At 49.2% G+C, this 19,022-nt stretch overlaps 1 protein-coding gene across 13 annotated transcripts in view; it reads left to right on the top strand.

Annotated features, from left to right (window-relative positions):
- mycbp2 (MYC binding protein 2) overlaps positions 1–19,022 on the top strand; it is a 78,990-nt gene that overhangs the window by 17,820 nt on the left and 42,148 nt on the right. For 9 of the 13 annotated variants that reach the window (XR_014741559.1, XM_084688183.1, XM_084688184.1 and 6 more), the window contains exons 7-24: positions 182–253; positions 574–670; positions 1,054–1,127; positions 3,886–4,024; positions 4,168–4,244; positions 5,778–5,982; positions 7,858–8,022; positions 9,009–9,167; positions 9,403–9,607; positions 10,773–10,918; positions 11,782–11,892; positions 12,518–12,622; positions 16,068–16,187; positions 16,647–16,728; positions 16,819–16,936; positions 17,393–17,597; positions 17,857–18,010; positions 18,360–18,532. Coding sequence is in view for 12 of the 13 variants with exons in the window: in XM_084688183.1 (XP_084544309.1) it covers positions 182–253; positions 574–670; positions 1,054–1,127; positions 3,886–4,024; positions 4,168–4,244; positions 5,778–5,982; positions 7,858–8,022; positions 9,009–9,167; positions 9,403–9,607; positions 10,773–10,918; positions 11,782–11,892; positions 12,518–12,622; positions 16,068–16,187; positions 16,647–16,728; positions 16,819–16,936; positions 17,393–17,597; positions 17,857–18,010; positions 18,360–18,532 (2,407 nt within the window). In the remaining variant the exon portion in view is untranslated. The remainder of the gene's footprint in view (positions 1–181; positions 254–573; positions 671–1,053; positions 1,128–3,885; positions 4,025–4,167; positions 4,245–5,777; positions 5,983–7,857; positions 8,023–9,008; positions 9,168–9,402; positions 9,608–10,772; positions 10,919–11,781; positions 11,893–12,517; positions 12,623–16,067; positions 16,188–16,646; positions 16,729–16,818; positions 16,937–17,392; positions 17,598–17,856; positions 18,011–18,359; positions 18,533–19,022) is intronic. The other 4 variants (XM_084688182.1, XM_084688175.1, XM_084688179.1 and 1 more) reach the window with 3 other exon arrangements.

Genomic DNA, 19,022 nt, shown 5'->3' with positions numbered 1-19,022 from the left:
TGTGTGTTTGAGAGAAACAGGTGTGTGTATGTGTGATTTAGAGAGGGCTGTGTGTGTGTGTGTGCATGCTTGTTTGTGAAATTATCACATGGTAGAGAATGCATCTGTGAGGTACCAACGTGTGCATCTGAGAGGCCTGCGTTACTTTTATGGTGTTCTAATATTGTACCCACGCCTACAGGGCCATGTGTATAATTCCACGTCGCGCATCAGAAATCGGAAGGAGAAGAGATCCTGGTTGGGCTTCGCTCAGGTAAACGGATTATAATCTATAATCTGGATCATTTAATATGATTTCATGTGTGGCTATGCTGAAGGCTGATATGTTGACAGTAGATGGTTTTGTTGGTCAGTGTGATGCTGACATTATAGTAGTTAAAATCAATTTTATTTACAATCATTTATTTCTGGTGCAGTACTTTATTTTGTGTGGCCATGTGCCTGTATGTGATCAACTAATCTGTTGTTTATATAATGTATTAATGATGACATTTCTATGAAATGTATGTTCAAATAATGAATTGACTAACACTGTGTATGTTTGTGTGTGTGTGTTTGTGCGTGCTTGTGCAGGGCTTCCTATTGTACAGAGACATGAGCAACCACAGTACGACAGCCCTCAAGATCAACCCAGAAACCCTGGAACACGAGGGGACCATTACAATGCCAGGTAGATGTGTGTGTGTGTGTGTGTGTGTGTGTAAATGCGGGCATGCCTTTCTGTGTTAGTGTCTTGAGACACCAAACCAATAAAGAAGTCAGACTACACAGGGTCAGACTGTCACAAGATAGCGCTCTCTCCAATACACTTCAGAAACAAGCGGCTCCCAGACACAAACACAATACAAAGTGTATCCCTATACACCGTAGTAAACAGCAGCTACGAGCTGTTCAACACCGGAGCGCTGTTTTCGACTCATTTACATGTATTCATTTAGCTGACGCTTTGATCCAAAGCGACTTTCAAGAGAGAGCTTTGCAAAAGTGCATAGGTCACTGATCACAACAACTACATAGCCGCCAAACATGTTACTCTCTCCTCGTCTTCCACAGGTCAGCAGACTGACGGTCAGAACATCGTCTTCACCGACGGAGAGTACATCAACCAGATTGCTGCCTGCAAAGATGTAAGCTGCCTCTTCGTCAATGTTGTCGTCATCTTCGGAATCATCCGCATCATCGTCCTCTTAATCGTACTCAAGTGTTATCATCGTTATTATGTGTTTTATTATCGCAATAGTTGTCTTTTCCTGTTTATCGTCTAAAATTGCTCAGTTTTAAAGCCTGATACCAACACCTGAGTTTTCTATTTTGTTGTTGAACAACTTCAATGTGGCTAAATCTACAAAGTTGTCACGTCTGTCTTATTGTGAGCAGCAACTTTTATATTTATGTATGGATATGGCACAATTCATACATATAATCAATTAAATGTGCCTTACATAGATGAGAGCAAATTAATGTACATAAAATTAAATACAAAAAAGAAACTGACGTAAAAGAAAGGAATGTGGACTATGAGCTACTCTTATCTAAACAGAACAGCCCTGTGAGGAATCACTCCTCTTTGTAAGACTGCAGGCCAACGCCTAAAGCTCTTACCCAGTCGTGTGTGTGTGTGTGTGTGTGTGTGTGTGTGTGAGAGAGAGTGTGTGTGTTTGGGGGTGGGTCATTTTGCTAGGCCATGTGCTTGGTGATCTGGCTAATCTGATCAGCTTCGACAGACACTCCCTCAGCCACAAGCTCTCTCTTTCACTTTTTCTGAACCCGCTTTCCCTCTGTTTCGGTCTCTCTATTTCTGTCTCTCTTTTTATTTTGGTGCTGCTATATTGCTATCATAATTATTGTCATTGGTTTCAATCCCTGAAGGACCTTGGAGACACTAAGTTAGGGGAAGTCTGTCATTTGCTGAGCTTTTGATGTCTTGTTGATGAGAGAGGGAGAGTCAGAAGGTGCTGTTACACAGGTTTTAGGCTATGAGGATTCACTTTAAGCCACTCGCCAGCCCCATAAATCATACGTACACAAACACGCACACCGGCTCTGGATCATCAACCGACCAATGAATTGCAAGTCCTTTGTTTAAGGAAATGTAATGAGTGGTTCCCCTCCAGTTGTCTGCTGATGAATGTGTCTGTCTCAGTCTGCCGCTCTCTCCAGCACTATTTCGACTGAGCCCTGCGCCGGAGGGGGGCCTGCAATGCCATGCGCTTGGTTGTCTGGGAGGGGGGTTAGTAAAAAAGAAGAAAAAAAAAGGCACGTGGCAATTCTCTGGAAGGTTCCTCTCCCAAGTAGCGTGTGTGCTAGGCTGAGGGAAGAGGGCCTCTAAAAGAGCCTCTACTGCTGTCCACGTGGGCACCAGTCCCTGGGTCGCGGGTGGGTTGAAGGGAAATGATTGAGGGAGAAGAAAAGGGGATGGAGGAGAAGGGAGTGTCCTCACTACCACTGCTGACAAGCATTTGCTGACCTGTCGCCACAGACCCCCTGCTGCGGATGGGGGGGGAGATGTGGTGGGTTGGAGAGTCTGGGGGGGATGGAGAGGTGGAGTGAGGAGGTAAGAGTAGGGGAGCGTGTGCTCAGCGGGAGTCAGAGAGAAGCCATCATCGCACAGCAGCTGCAGCCTCCCTCCCTGTCTGTCTGTCTGTCTGTCTCCGATCTTGTATTCTGTCTGTCTTCTTCACTACATTATTCCTTATTACTAGGGATGTAACTAGACACTCAGCCCACGATTTGATACGTATCACAATACTGGGTATACAATACAATACACGTCATGACATTTTGAACAACATTTTAAATGAAACTGAAATTCATAGGGGTGGGAACATTTTGGTTCCTCACAATTTGATTCAAATCGATTCTTGGGGTCACGGATAGAAAAAAAATCGATTTACAATTTTTGGGGGATTTTTAAATAAAAGTAAATGTCTTAATAAAAAATAAGCAATTTTTTACATTTGTGAATCGCTAGAAGACTGAATCGCGATTCAAATGTGAATCGATTTTTTTCCCCCACCCCTAAAAATTCAATTAACATATTTATACCCAAAACATTAAACATTTTCAATTCATTTTCAAATTGTATTTGTTGGGCATACAATTTAGTTAACTCAGTTTTGTCTTCTTAAGTTAAGATTTCTGTGAATGCACGCATGATGCAGGTGCAGACTAGGTCGTGTGCTGGTAGCTCAACCAATAGGATCAAACGGACGTCATATTGTAAAAGTATTGCCAAAACTCTATGATACACGATATAGTGTTACACCCCGACTTATTACTATTGTTTGATACTCTCTGAGTCAAGAAATGACACACTTTCACACTTTTCCCAGACCCCTTACCAGGTATAACACCAGACCAGTCCCACAACCAGGTATAACACCAGACCAGACCCAGTATGAGGTCTCTCCCCTGCCTCCTCCTACCCGTACCAAGCCTTTAATCATTCAAGCACTGCCTAGGCCTGGCTCGTGTGGGTCTGTGCATGGGCGTGCTGGGGAAAGAACAGACTGGGGGAGAGAAAAAGAGAGGCAGTTTGGTATGTCCTGGCTTGTTGCCACAGCTAGGGGTGTGCCCCCAGCCACACACACACAACCAGTTCAGCATGGGGTTGCTTGTTCAAATGCTACAGTCTAGTCTAGACTAGACTCTGCTGTAGGGTGGTAGTGTGATCTTTAGTCCGATGTCTAAGACTCCACACTGTTGTCCTGGCTCCTTCTGAGAAACAAAAGAGGATGTTTGTCAACGCCCCCAGCCCAGTTAGAACTGCCATTCCGCAATATCCTTCAAACGTCTGTCAATATAAAAAAACATCTGCAGACGCAAGCGTTTCATCAAAAGGTGACATTTTCATTTCAAAGACATGCGTTCCCTTGTGCCCGGCAGGATGGCTTTGTCGTGCGCATCTACGCTACCAGCAGTGACCCGGCGCTGCAGCAGGAACTGCAGCTCAAGCTGGCCAGGAAGTGTCTCCACGCCTGTGGCATCTCACTCTTCGACCTGGAGAAGGACCTGCACATCATCAGTGAGTCACTACGCTGGGCCAGCAGGGGATGTGGATGTGTGGGGGTATAGGTGTGTGTGGGAGGGGGATTCTTGGTACACACTTGTACCAAAAGTGTAATAACTGTGTGTGTGTGTGTGTGTGTGTGTGTGTGTGGTCCTCAGGCACAGGGTTTGATGAGGAGGCTGCGTTACTGGGAGCAGGCAGGGAGTTTGCTCTGATGAAGACGGCCTCAGGGAAGGTAAGGGTTTGCCCATTTGGAAACTTTGCCCACCCACTCCGCTCCTCCTTTTTCGGAATGTGTCCTCCAGCTCAACTTCCCTTTAACAATGTGGACAACAGCTTTCACCAAACGTTTTTATTCATTCCTGTCTGGAGTCCATTAAAGCTCCAACAGTTGGCGCGCAGTTACAACACAACACTACCTGCCCTAACTGTAGTCTTAGCTCCAGCTCTGCACTGGCACTGACCAGGCTAGGCTAGGCAAGGCTGCCAATCCACTGCTTCTGTCACTCGTGTGGTAGTGGTCAGGTTTGATCGATGTTGTGTCATTTTTGCAATATGATTTTGTGTCACAGATCAAACTATTTTTTAAGAAAAATGTTTACTTTAACTTTTTTACGTAAAAAAACTAGATTAAGATGGACTTAATTCAATAGGCTCATATGGATATTCATTGACGAGTAGCGTCTGGTTTGGGGCCAGAGGACAAACCAATGGAAGAGTGTGTGTGTACTGTTGTATCTATACTGTGCAGTGGTATGAAGTACCTCTGTGGGTGGAGTAGGTCTGATAGTCTAAACAGCTTGTGTGAGAGTGAGAAAATCCTTGGAGATCATTGATAGTGAACAGGCCGGTACTGGTGCTGTGGTATCAGGGAGTGCAGCTTAATCTGAGCCCAAATCTTACCTCCAGATTAGCCCCACCTCTCGCTGTCTCCGCCCCGGGGGGCATACATAGGATCAGGTGACCCATGACTCGGCACAGTTCACCACCAACCACCTGCGAGTCTAAGCCCTGTCCAGCACCTGTGTCATGTGACCATCCTCGGGACATCCAGCACTGTTGTCTTACAGTGCTGTCAGTACAGCCCCGTAACGCTCGTCCCACGGGTTATGTCACTATAGAGTAAACAAAAAACGAAAACAAGGAATGATCTATTGTTGCTAGGCTACTGTTGCCTTAACACACAGAATCATTGTTGTGTAGTAACTATTTTGAACAGATAGCTCAGGCCTGGCCTGAGTTGCTGTAACCCGGCCTGTAGCAGTGTTCCAGTCAAACAGAGGTCTAGTGGATGTGGTTAGGGTTAGAAATTGGGGTTGTTGGCTCAGTCGCAGCACTTTATCCTCCCAGTGAAGCTGTCTGTTCTTAGGCTCGTTCCAGCATGCTGGCAAAGCTCACCTGTGATGCAGTCGGACAGCTTGGATATACAGCGTTTACGCAAGCTCTGATGCCATTATGAATGTACATAATAGCACTCAAGTTTTTCAAAGAGCAATGGCGAGCTTTGGTCTTTTGTTCAGTCTGTTTGTCGAACACACCAAACATTTCTCACCAACACAGTTCAGGGCTCCTCTTCCCGTGATTGGCCGTCTGGCCCTGCTAACGGTACACCAGCGCCTGACTTGTGCGTGTAAACAGACGTCCAAGTTTCTGACCTCGCTGGCGCAACTTAAATAAGTTACCACAGCAAACGCAGACATCAGAAAGGATCTCTTGAATCTTGTATTCTCTTTCTTTCTCTCTCTCTCTTTCATTGTCACCTCCCCAGATCTACTACACAGGGAAGTACCAAAGTCTTGGCATCAAGCAGGGCGGACCCTCGGCAGGAAAGTGGGTGGAGCTGCCGGTCACCAAGTCCCCCAAGATGGTCCAGTTCTCCGTGGGCCATGACGGCTCGCACGCTCTCCTGGTGGCCGAAGACGGCAGCGTGTTTTTCACGGGCTCTGCAAGCAAGGGCGAGGACGGCGAGTCCAGTAAGAGAGGCGTCACGCTCACATAACCAAACATGCACGCATGAACACACACACACACACACCACAAAGACAGGCACATTCCCAATCTTCGGAGAGGCAGGGGGTGGCAATTTATTTTCACATGGGCTCCACCAGCCAAGAGGAAGGAGCGATTATAATTTGAGGGAGACCTACATAGACAGGGGAAAACAAACACAGTAGTCACCTCTCCACTTGCCCAAGCAGATGGACGGACGAACGTCATTTACACACACGGCTGTGTGAGACACAGAGGCACACAAACACGTGGAAGTAAACTCCTCCATCCAAGTGCGCAGCCTTTAACAAAGCAGAGGACGACGTCCTACACTGTCTCCGATGGCGTCGTCCACGCTTCAGTCGCCGTCGTCCCTGCCGTCATCTCGCCCCACCACTGTGTAACCCTGACCCTCACCCCACCACTGTGTAACCCTGACCCTCACCCCACCACTCTGTAACCCTCACCCCCCCCCCCACTCTGTAACCCTGACCCTCACCCCCCCCCCCACTCTGTAACCCCGACCCTCACCCCACCACTCTGTAACCCTGACCCTCACCCCCCCCCCACTCTGTAACCCCAACCCTCACCCCACCACTCTGTAACCCCGACCCTCACCCCACCACTCTGTAACCCTGACCCTCACCCCACCACTCTGTAACCCTGACCCTCACCCCACCACTGTGTAAACCTGACCCTCACCCCACCACTCTGTAACCCTGACCCTCACCCCACCACTGTGTAAACCTGACCCTCACCCCACCACTCTGTAACCCTGACCCTCACCCCACCACTCTGTAACCCTGACCCTCACCCCACCACTCTGTAAACCTGACCCTCACCCCACCACTGTGTAACCCCGACCCTCACCCCACCACTGTGTAACCTTGACCCTCACCCCACCACTCTGTAACCCTGACCCTCACCCCACCACTGTGTAACCCTGACCCTCACCCCACCACTCTGTAACCCTGACCCTCACCCCACCACTGTGTAACCCTGACCCTCACCCCACCACTGTGTAACCCCGACCCTCACCCCACCACTCTGTAACCCTGACCCTCACCCCACCACTCTGTAACCTTGACCCTCACCCCACCACTGTGTAACCCCGACCCTCACCCCACCACTGTGTAACCTTGACCCTCACCCCACCACTCTGTAACCCTGACCCTCACCCCACCACTCTGTAACCCTGACCCTCACCCCACCACTGTGTAACCCTGACCCTCACCCCACCACTGTGTAACCCCGACCCTCACCCCACCACTCTGTAACCCTGACCCTCACCCCACCGCTGTGTAACCCTGACCCTCACCCCACCACTGTGTAACCCCGACCCTCACCCCACCACTCTGTAACCCTGACCCTCACCCCACCACTGTGTAACCTTGACCCTCACCCCACCACTGTGTAACCTTGACCCTCACCCCACCACTGTGTAACCCTGACCCTCACCCCACCACTCTGTAACCCTGACCCTCACCCCACCACTCTGTAACCCTCACCCCCCCCATCACTGTGTAACCCTGACCCTCACCCCACCACTGTGTAACCCTGACCCTCACCCCACCACTGTGTAACCCTCACCCCCCCCCCCACTCTGTAACCCCGACCCTCACCCCACCGCTGTGTAACCCCGACCCTCACCCCACCACTGTGTAACCCTGACCCTCACCCCACCACTGTGTAACCCTCACCCCCCCCCCCACTCTGTAACCCCGACCCTCACCCCACCGCTGTGTAACCCCGACCCTCACCCCACCGCTGTGTAACCCTGACCCTCACCCCACCACTGTGTAACCCCGACCCTCACCCCACCACTGTGTAACCCCCAACCCTCCCTCCCTGCTCCGCAGCCAAAAGTCGCAGACAGCCAAAGCCGTACAAGCCGAAGAAGATGCTGAAGCTGGAGAGCAAGACTGCCGTCCACACCGCCTGCAACAACGGCAGCAGCAGCATCGTCACCAAGGACGGCGAGCTGTACATGTTCGGCAAAGATGCTATTTACAGCGACAGCACCTGTGAGTGAGGGAGGGAGGCCACACACACACACACACACCCCTGACTGTGTCATATTATCCACCTCTTCTATGTATTGTAGGAGTCTACCACCCACCATAGAATGCTTTTAACACTAGAAATGCAAAGCACCAGTCATTTGACTGCAGTAAATTGCAAAATCACACCGAGACAAGATGGTCTAAAACCATTTTGCTCCTTTTTCTGTGAAATTGTTTCCAGCCTTGCGTGGGTCATGTTGTTTTCTAGCTGGGTTTTCATTCTTATCAGTAGATTATGGATGTCCTTCGTAAAGGTTTTCTCAGTCAGACGTGAATAGATGTATATTTCTTGTATAAAAAATATAGTTTTAATAAGAAACAAAAAAAAACTGGGGTCTGGGTTTTTATTAATCCCAGTTGGAAACATGTTTGCCACAAAAAAATATATAATCAAAACTTTTTGCTGAAGGATTGAAGGGGTAGACGTCAAACTTAATTAAATAATCACCTACTATCAACACAGAATTAATGACTAATAAGCCTTGCACAAATTATTTTATGATCAAACCATTGGCTCCTTATAAGAAGCGCAATCTAGCGATCATTAAACAGTCTGATGACTATGGTAATTATGACCCACTAGCCTTGCTCTTTGGATATAAAAGCAACACAGCACTTCCAGTGTTATGATTGGATTATATCCATTGTAAGGGATTGGATCCATTATATAATGGTGTTGAAGTAAGAGTTAGACTCATGTAATTTGAGGGAGCTTTTTTTATGACAGTGCCTTGCACACTTAAGAGTAAGAAACACCTGCAAGTCTTTAAATACTGTCCTTAAAGAGTCTTGAGCCCCCGCAGTGTGAGAACCACGGGCCTAACAGCACATCGTATGTTTTGTTTGGGGTGGAGAGCTATAAAAGGCATAATTTTTTCTCAACATTTATTAAGCAGGTTCAAAAACAGTTTGCTAAAGCTTACACACCTCTCCCCTGGTTCCTGTAGGTCAGGTGACCGACTTAAAGGGTCACTTTGTGACCCAAGTTGCCATGGGGAAGGCCCACACTTGTGTGCTGACCAAAACCGGTGAGGTGTGGACATTTGGGGTCAACAACAAGGGCCAGTGCGGCCGAGACACTGGGGCCATGAGCCAGGCGGGGAAAGGTGAGGATATGCAGAAGCACACACCAACCAGTGCAGCCCGTGCACTCACTTGTGCACACAAGAAGACTTGCTGGCACCCACACACAAACACCCCCCCCCAACCCCCCCCCCCTTCACTGTCATCCCATCCCCACCTGTGCACCCACACACACCACCAAACGATGACACGCACACACGCACAAACACACACTCTGGTGTCCCGCACACTCAGCCCCTGGCTCGTCCCCTCCTGTAGCGTTTGGTGCGGAGAGCATGGCGACGGCCATGGACGAGGACCTGGAGGACGACCTGGAGGAGAAGGAGGAGAAGAGCATGATGTGCCAGCCGGGCATGCACAAGTGGAAGCTGGACCAGTGCATGGTGTGCACCGTGTGCGGGGACTGCACCGGCTACGGAGCCAGCTGTGTGAGCAGCGGACGGCCCGACAGGGTGCCGGGAGGGTAAGGGCGCACGCACGCACGCAAACACACATATACACAGGGGTGGGATTGACACGCACATGTACACAGGGGTGGGTTCGACAGACACTCCCTGAACAACACCCAAAACACAATTAACTAGGGTTAGGTTGCCCCGTCGGTATATTTCCCATATTGAGTGGTTGAAGCTCTCTATTTATTCCGGGTAATCTGTGTGTGCGCGTGTCAGCGTTTAGTTTCCAACGATTATCTGGAGAACTGGGCATTCTGCTCAATTCAAACATTGCAAATGTACATGCAAGATTAGGCCTACAAATATGCATGTAATTTCTTCTGTTATGAACTAAATGTCTAGATGTTTGTGGTGGTAAGACAATTTAATAGAGAACCAATATAGTACATTTTGATATATAAAATACAAATACATACCGTATTTTTCGGAAAATAAGCCACATTTTCTGTTAACTGCACCCCACCAGAATAGGAGCTTTGTGTTTGTAAATCTGAGTATAAACTGCACTGGAATATGTGCCGCACGTGATACAGGAACAATGATACCAAGCAATGCACAAGTATAGGCGATATTACAGCATACCGTTGTGTAACACACTTTGAAAACGAAAGTAAGTGCATCATTTATGTTTTCTATAGCATTCACAAACAGTGTTTCTACAGTTTTTTCGTTATAAAAATTTGCTATCAGCCGCTTCTTAATATAAACCGCATCACCACAAGAAACATTTTAAATCGGGGTATAAACCGCGGTTTTATTTCCGAATATACGGTAAGCAATTTTTTTTCCAGCAGACAAGCGACAGCTACATAATCATTAGCATGAATGTAGGCTACCACAGCATTGGCAATTTGACTAGAATAGATGTGGAGGTTGAACAAATACTTCAGAGATGACAGAGAACTTCAATTGTGATCTGAGAGCTATAGGTACTAAAACCACTGACAAGAGTTTTCATCACCAGATGCATCACGGGCACTGCACTATCTATAATTCTTGACCACCAATGTTCTACTATATACACTATATAGACCATCTATAGTAATCTGTATTTGTTTGTTTCACTGACATCTTAATCACTGACTGCATCACTGGGACTCATTTTGTCTTTGCCTGTGTGGTGTGTGCTTGTTTGCGTGCCCTTTTTTGCGTGCGCACGTGCCTGTGTCATAGGATCTGTGGCTGTGGCTCTGGCGAGTCAGGCTGCTCTGCGTGCGGCTGCTGCAAGGCATGCGCCCGGGAGCTGGACGGCCAGGAGGCCCGTCAGAGAGGCATCTTTGACGCCGTCAAGGAGATGATCCCGCTGGACCTGCTGTTAGGTAAACATACACCCCTCCTCAGTCCCTCCCTCCCTCCCTCCCTCCCTCCCTCCCTCCCTCCCTCCCTCCCTCCCTCCCTCCCTCCCTCCCTCCCTCCCTCCCTCCCTCCCTCCCTCCCTCCCTCCCTCCCTCCCTCCCTCCCTCCCTCCCTCCCTCCCTCCCTCCCTCCCTCCCTCCCTCCCTCCCTCCCTCCCTCCCTCCCTCCCTCCCTCCCTCCCTCCCTCCCTCCCTCCCTCCCTCCCTCCCTCCCTCCCTCCCTCCCTCCCTCCCTCCCTCCCTCCCTCCCTCCCTCCCTCCACCTCCCGACACTGATGCTTGCATGGACACAGGAGCCGCCAGTCAGAAAAGGCAACAGGAGCTGTAACTTGGCTGCTTGGCTGCCCTCCCTCCCTCCCACACACACACACACACACTCACACCGTTTCACTGTTGGTTTGCTGTTTTAAATCGTCACGCTGTTCGCCACGCACACATTTTCTGGCGCCGATTAACGCCTGGTCCAACCGTGCCAAACTCTTCCGGTGTGACATCCTTTAAACAAGGCTTGGTCTCTGGTGAGGAATCTGGAGTGGATCAGGCTATATGTGCCTCTGGCTTTTGGCGCTATTGTGACCCGTCAGCCCGCTGTCTAACCGAGCTTCTGGCTGCCTGTGTGTTGTTCGAGTCGCAGCATGTCTGTCCATCATCAATATCAAAAACAGACACGGCATCGCTTCTCCATCATCCACCCCACCCCCAATCATTCATGCTTGTCTGTCTTGTTGTGTCTCTCTTCCTTGTCCTGCTTCTTCTTTTCCTCCTTCCTCTTCCTCCACCCGTCTGGGCTGCGTTCTCCTGCGGTTGGGGGGCCGTGTGTGTTTCAGCTGTGCCTGTCCCTCCCCCTCCAGGAGTGAACATTGAGGAGCACATCCAGATCCGCCAGGAGGAGAAACGACAGAGGATCAACCGCCGCCACCGGCTGGAGGAGGGACGAGGTATGGACCGGGGGGGGGGAGAGAGAGAGAGAGAGAGAGAGAGAGAGAGAGAGAGAGAGAGAGAGAGAGAGAGAGAGAGGGAGGGAGAGTGAAAGCGGGTGGGGGAGAGATAGAGACGGCAAAGACGAGGGAGAGCTATACGTTTCAGAGCAGCGAGACACGTAAGAGAGGGTGGTGGTAGGGGGGAGCAGGACGGGAGAGAGACTGGAGTAGGTTAGGGGAAGACATGGTGTCGTCTAAAGGAATGACAATCTGTTACTCCCATCTCTAGGTGCCTAGCCTGCACTGCCTGTCTCTGGTCCTTACCGTAAATAATGTATACCCTGATCTAAGTGTGGAGATGTGGAGACCACAAATCTCACACATCCAGACTGTGTACCTCGTATACTATGGGGTTTTCCACTCGATCATAATGTTAGATCTCGGTCACAGCTAGGAGCGTGGGTGTAATGCCTTGATGCCTTCCTCCTCCTACCCTTTATCATTTTGCAGTGTGGTGTGTGTATATTTTTATACCTGTATATGTGTGTGTGACTTGTTGTTGTTTCAGTGTTTTTTTACCATGTGTTTTCTCCCACATGTGCGCCTGTGTCCATGCATGGTAAAGTTTCTTTCTCCCCCCCAGGCCCCCTTGTTTTTCCCGGTCCCATATTTATGAGCCAGAGAGAGCAGGCCCTAGCCAGAGTAAGACCCCTTCAGGCCCTCAGACATAAACGGGACAAGCACAAAGGTACTACGGTCTTACCTACCTTACCTCCACGGGTGTGGAGACACCCCCATACCCCCCAATCTCCTTGACACCCCCTACCCCTCCAAACCAAATGGTTTGCCCCTTTCTCACACGATCTGAACTCCGGACTCCCCCATGTCTCACCCAGCGAGGGGGGGGGGGGGGTGACATGATCCGTGTCCCATACAGGATGTGCGACTGTCGATATCATGTTTTAGTGAGTGACGGGTTTTTGCCAAGATGATTCCGGGTTATACTGATTGATGCTCCCTTCCTTAAAATATCATGTTTGGGTTTCGTTGCTAAGAGAAAAAGGAGACCGTGTTTTACAGTCACAGAGAGAGATTCCCAGCTCCCAGCCCATGACCACTCAGGGCAGAGGGAGATCATGGGTGGAGCTCTCCCCGTCGTCATCACATGGAACGTTTACACAGTACTTTCTCCTGACCTCGAACATCTATTCAACCTGACAAATAGACATCTAGTCTTATCAATAGCAAACTCGAATGAGACTAACTAGATGCTTTTTTTTTAAACTCATAATGAGGACCAAAAATTAGACCACTGCACCTGCAATTGTCCGTATCAACTTTTTTTTTACAAAGGAAAGAAAAAGGTGCAGCGGTCTCCTATTGTTTCCAGAGCTGTATGTGGATTCTATTGATACATCGAAAATAGGTATACATACTTAACAATCCAACCAATTCTAAACCAACGTGTTCAACACGAACAGTATCCTAGTCCTCAGCCGTGGCTCGGGGGGGTAGAGAGGCTTGTCCATTAATCGCATGGTTGGTGGTTCGATCCCTGACTCCTCCAGGCCATGAGTGTCCTTGAGCAAGACTCTGAAGCCTTGCATGGCAGCTCTGCGGTTGTCGGTGTGTGAGTGGGTGAATGAGGCCAAAAAGTAAAGCGTGTTAAGTGCCGCCAAGGTAGAAAAGCGCCTAAATAAATGCAGTCCATTTACCATAACTAGTATCCAATGGCGAGTTATGTTGATTAGTGAATAAAACAGTGAATCCCATTTTCCCTCCACACAACGCTTAAAAAAGCAACCCCTACTGACCAATCCATTCTCTTGGAAAATGGCATCATCGTTTCTAGAAGATTCTGTAAACCTCTGTGCAAATATTGAGAGGGTCTCATAGGAAGGCAAACCCTTTTAGAGACTGCCAAAACCCTTTGGCTGTCCCTGACAAATCTGTGTATACCATCCTCATACCATATCCTAAAACAGAGACTGATTAAAGCACTAAAGCCTTGTACCTGTTGACCTGACAAGATTTGCAGGTAAGCCTACTTACTGGTTAGACTCTTGTTTTTAATATTTGTTATTTATTGGCTCCCAATACTTTTACAACACTGATGGGGTTGCTGCTGAAAGAATAAAGCGATAATGTTCTTACACGCCATAACAATACATCTAAGCAACACAGTAATTTAGTTGAATACACTATTGTAATTATAGTCAGATTTAGTCATTCCTTAATTATGATGCAGTAATATTGATAAACCTATTAACTTCCGTGTTCAAACAGTCTGCAATTTTTGGCCAGCTATCCTTTCTGCCCTTGGCAGCAGCAACTGTTGGTTTTGGCCCATATTATATTTGTTATTCTTCATATTTGTTAAGTGCTACAGTTTGCTCATCTCGTGTCAAATATGTGGCTCTGGTAGACTTATCCATGTTTGTTATTGTCATATGATGCAAACGTTGCCCCATTGACATGAACCCGCTCATAGCTAGATTGGTTAGACCTGGGTTGACCCGACGAGTTGTGACATCGCTAATGCGTGATTACGGTCGTTTGGCTTAGTGAAGCTGGCTAACAAAATGATGTCCTGGGTATGCTGAACTTGCTTCATATCAGGCCTCCGTTTCCGTTCCGTTCGCTAATCACAATGATCCCGTTTTGTCCACAGTGCTTTGGCTTGGCAGAAATCTTGCAGCTAAGTCGAACTGGATAGAGCAGCACCCAGTAAACACCCTGCTTTGCACAGCAGAATTAGAAACAGATCAAACCACAGGCAGGCGCTGGGATGAGGTTGGGGGGTGACAGGCAGAGTCTATTATTGGACTGATCAGTGACTAGAGAACCAGAGACACATCTTCAGGGCCTAATATTTTTAGAAATGTATTGATGTATTACATTTTACCAGAGCGGGGCTCATTTTGAACAGCCCACTGTGTATAATTGTCAGAAATGGGATGTATAAATAGTGTTCATTTGTGGCCTGTGGTTATATTAGGACATCAGTAGAAGGATGTTTTGAGACCTGGCAGACTGTTTGCTGCCATCGCTGGAATATTCTTCAACTTGGGCTTTACAGAAAATGGAGAGACAGCGCTGAGGACAGGCAAGAGGGAAGGGTCTGACCCCGGTTCTAAACCTCAGCCTTTATGGGAGTTGATGTTCTCTTTCACAGGCTGAGCTACAGTCTCACACTTCTTTTAGGAGTGATGCCAGGCTTCTTCTCCAAATCTACAGGAGGTTACATACCGTGGGCGTATGAGAAACCAACACCCTGTAGACCATAAATAACTGAGGGGGGGGTTGATGTCAATTGAGGGTCCTATTGAGTTTTAGGAAGCTGTTTTATGTAGTTCTATTCCCCCACAAGTTTCATTCACAACTTGTGTACAGCCATGACTGAACCGACCGTTGGATCACAGACCGGCATCTATGGGCAACATCTATCTTTATTTATGTGGGTTAATCTTATTGAGATAACAATATTTGCCTCCTAACCAGACAGAGAGTTAGCGTGTTGGCTCGCAGCCATCAGTCTTTCCTTAAGGGGAACAGAACCACAGGTTTGCCCATCCCTGGTCCAAGATGGGGGCCCCTAGAGGCACTGGTCTGTCATTGTGTTCACTGTTCTGCATGGGCCATCTTTTACCCAGCCACCCTCCCACCTCTCCACTATGACCTCTGAAACAAGGCAATTGGGCAATTTGGGATCACATTTGAATTCCCTGACAGCACACAGATATTTCGGTTTACTGAAGACTTGAATCCCATTACTTGGACTCTAAGACACTTGAGTGGGTTAAAATCCTGAGATTGAAAGTCACAAAGTGACAGAAGTCCCATAAACGTGTCAAAGTAAACTAACCCTGTTTCAGATGTTGCAATACCGTACATAGATGTGTATGTATGCATATGTGGTTGAGCCATTCTGCCTCCCTTGATTTCTCTTCTCATCCATGGTGTTCTCTGGCTCCTCTTTTTCTAGGATCGTCCCGACTCTTGACTCAAAGCTCTAAAACTGCTGCTAACCTTTTTACCTCCTACCACCCTCTTTTCCTCCTGTCTCTGTCTGTCTCTCTGTCTGTGTCTGTGTCTCTGTCTCTCTCTCTGTCTCTCTGTCTGTCTCTGTCTGTCTGTCTCTCTCTGTCTCTCTGTCTCTCTATCTCCTGTCTAATGTTGCCTGTGCCTTGCAGACGGCAGTAGCGAGCGAGGGGAAAAGGACGCCAGTAAGATCACCACCTACCCTCCAGGGGCGGTGCGCTTCGACTGCGAGATGCGAGCCGCGCAGGTCAGCTGCGGCTTCCATCACTCCGGTATGTCCGCCCACCCCCATGCTCCCCCCGCGGACACTTCCCGTCACTTACCACCTGCGTCCTTTCAATCGCTTCTTCTGTGGTGTTTGATCTCCGGAAAGGCTTTATTTGTCGATGAACCGCCTCTTGTCTTCTACTTGTCAAACGAGGAGTGTGTGATGTGTGAACAGTACTGTTGCCATTTGCAGTTCCACCTCGGTGCCTACATTTACATGATTGCTTTCGGCCTTGAACCTTAGTGGAGGTTCTTTCATGTTTACTGTAGAGAGACAGAAGGAAAAACCCTGTACAGGGTTTTAATAAAATCCAATCTGTCGATGGATACTTTATCTGGAGAGGTTGCAGATCTGAGGACCATGCCTTGACTGAATGAAGATGAATTATACATGACCCCTCCATGTGCCATCGTTGCTAAAGCGACATTGATGCAATCTATTGTGATCCTTTCTGCTCCCACAGTGGTTCTCATGGAGAACGGCGATGTTTACACTTTTGGCTATGGCCAGCACGGGCAACTCGGACACGGAGACGTCAACTCGAGGTAGCTAAATATTTATGTGTATTATCAATGTTCATCAATGGTGCCAGTCACACCCCTGCTGTAGCAGATGCCTCCCTTTTCTGTCTCTAGGGGCTCCCCCACCCTTGTGCAGGCTCTGCCATGTCCCAGTGTCCAGGTGACAGCAGGCAGCAACCACACGGCCGTGCTGCTTGTGGACGGACAGGTCTTCACCTTCGGAAGCTTCTCGGTATGAAATGGAACGTTTGTCGAGGAACGAGCGATGTGCTTTCCGAACCTTGAATTTTGTAATGGTAGCTTGATGAGAGAGCTGCTCTCTTCACCAATATTACGCACGCAATGCTCAGTTTTCCCTCCAATGGTTTCCCCTTTTAGAATTTCTGTCAGTGTCATATCAGACAGAAGTCTTCAACCCTGGTCCTCAGGGACCCTCTGTCCTGCATGTTTTAGATGTTTCCCTGCTCCAACACACCTGATTCAAATGAACGGGTCGTTATCTAGTTATGCAGAAGCCTGTTAACGACCATTCATTTGAATCAGGTGTGTTGGAGGAGGGAAACATCTAAAACTTGTAGTGCAGGGAGGCCCGAGGACCAGGATTGAAGACCTCTGATATAAGACATGTGGTCAACAACCAAGTGCAGTGCAGAACAGTGGATATTTTTGATTCCTTCCTCCGTTTTAGAAAGGGCAGCTGGGTCGGCCAATCCTTGACATGCCCTACTGGAATGCAAAGCCTTCCCCCATGCCCAACATCGGCGCCAAATACGGACGCAAGGCCACTTGGATTGGCGCCAGTGGCGACCAGACCTTCCTGCGCATCGACGAGGCGCTCATCAACTCCCACGTCCTCGCCACCTCCGAGATCTTCGCCAGCAAGCACATCATCGGTGCGTAAAGAGGCTCGCGTCATGGAACAACGTAGAGGACGTTACGGTAGCTTCGAGAGATGACGTCGGAAGCAGGGTCGTTGTCATGGAGACCCTTTTCTTTTTTAGTTTTCCTGCGAGTTTTCCCCCCTTGTATTCCTTGAGGGTTTAGGTGCAGTTCTGTGGGTGTATGTGAAGCCCCCTGACCTTGCTGGTGAAAAGGGCTGTACAAATGCGTTGGAATTGATTTAGTCAAGCCTGTTCCTGTGTGCTCCTCCAGGCCTGGTCCCCAGCTCTGTGTCGGAGCCCCCTCCCTTCAAATGTCTGCTCATCAACAAGTTGGACGGCAGCTGCCGCACCTTCAACGACTCCGAGCAGGAAGACCTGCAGGGCTTCGGCCTCTGCCTGGACCCTGTCTACGACGTCATCTGGAGGTCCGTTCACAGACCTCCCCAGGGGAGGGGCAGGAGGGGGGGCAGGAGGGGGGGGGGGACGTGGGGGGAGGGGGGGCGTGGGGGGAGGGGGGGCGTGGGGGGAGAGAGAGACAGCTGGCCCCATCTTCTCAGAACATCTTAATGTTCAGTGTCGTTTATGAGCATCTAAGGGAAGTTTTCAGATGACTGTTCACAGCTAGTTTGGCGCTGTGACAAAACCACAGCAAGGTTTAGAGGAACTTGACCAGAGACCAAAAACGATGTTCAGTCTGACACCAATACAGAATGGGGACCTCACACCTACGACCCCTCCGTATAACTCTTCCCTCCCCCCACCCCCACCCTCCAGGTTCCTGCCAGCCTCCAGGGAGATGTGGTGCTACAATGCCGTGGTAGCGGACGCCCGCGTGCCCTCGGCCTCTGACCTCCAGGCCCGCTGCTCCATCCTGAGCCCAGAGCTGGCGCTGCCCTCGGGCTCCCATGCCAACACCACACGCTCCCACGGGGCGCTGCACATCCTGGGTAACCATGGCAACCGTCTCCTTAGCAGGCTTGTTAACATTCAGTAGGCTCCTTCGGTTATGGGTGTGCGCACGGTGGGTTTTTCACGCGCGTGTCGGATCTGTGTGTGTGTGTGTGTGTGTGTGTGTGTGTGTGTGTGTGTGTGTGTGTGTGTGTGTGTGTGTGTGTGTGTGTGTGTGTGTGTGTGTGTGTGTGTGTGTGTGTGTGTGTGTGTGTGTGTAGTGACACCTTTGCCGTTGGTCTAGTGGAGTTGGATTGGTCTGACAGAAATGCAGGGTTTTCCTCTGTTGTCTCAACCACTGTCCCTAGAGCTGGGAATCAGGGGTCCCTGACTTGTCACCCTGCTGTCAATCCCCCTGCATTGAACTCAAACACCCTTCCCTCACATTTGTTCCACATTTACCCTACTCTCAGCTTGTCCCTCGGTTTCCCTCACTGACCCTGAAACGCCATCCCATCACAGCCTCAGGGAGATTTCAGACGTGCTGAT

Source organism: Hypomesus nipponensis, chromosome 23 (assembly GCF_054491055.1).
Source record: "Hypomesus nipponensis isolate SF chromosome 23, ASM5449105v1, whole genome shotgun sequence".
Classification (NCBI taxonomy): Eukaryota; Metazoa; Chordata; class Actinopteri; order Osmeriformes; family Osmeridae; genus Hypomesus; species Hypomesus nipponensis.
The sequence above is the reverse complement of the archived record's forward strand: the minus strand, read 5'-3'. Positions and strand labels throughout refer to the sequence as shown.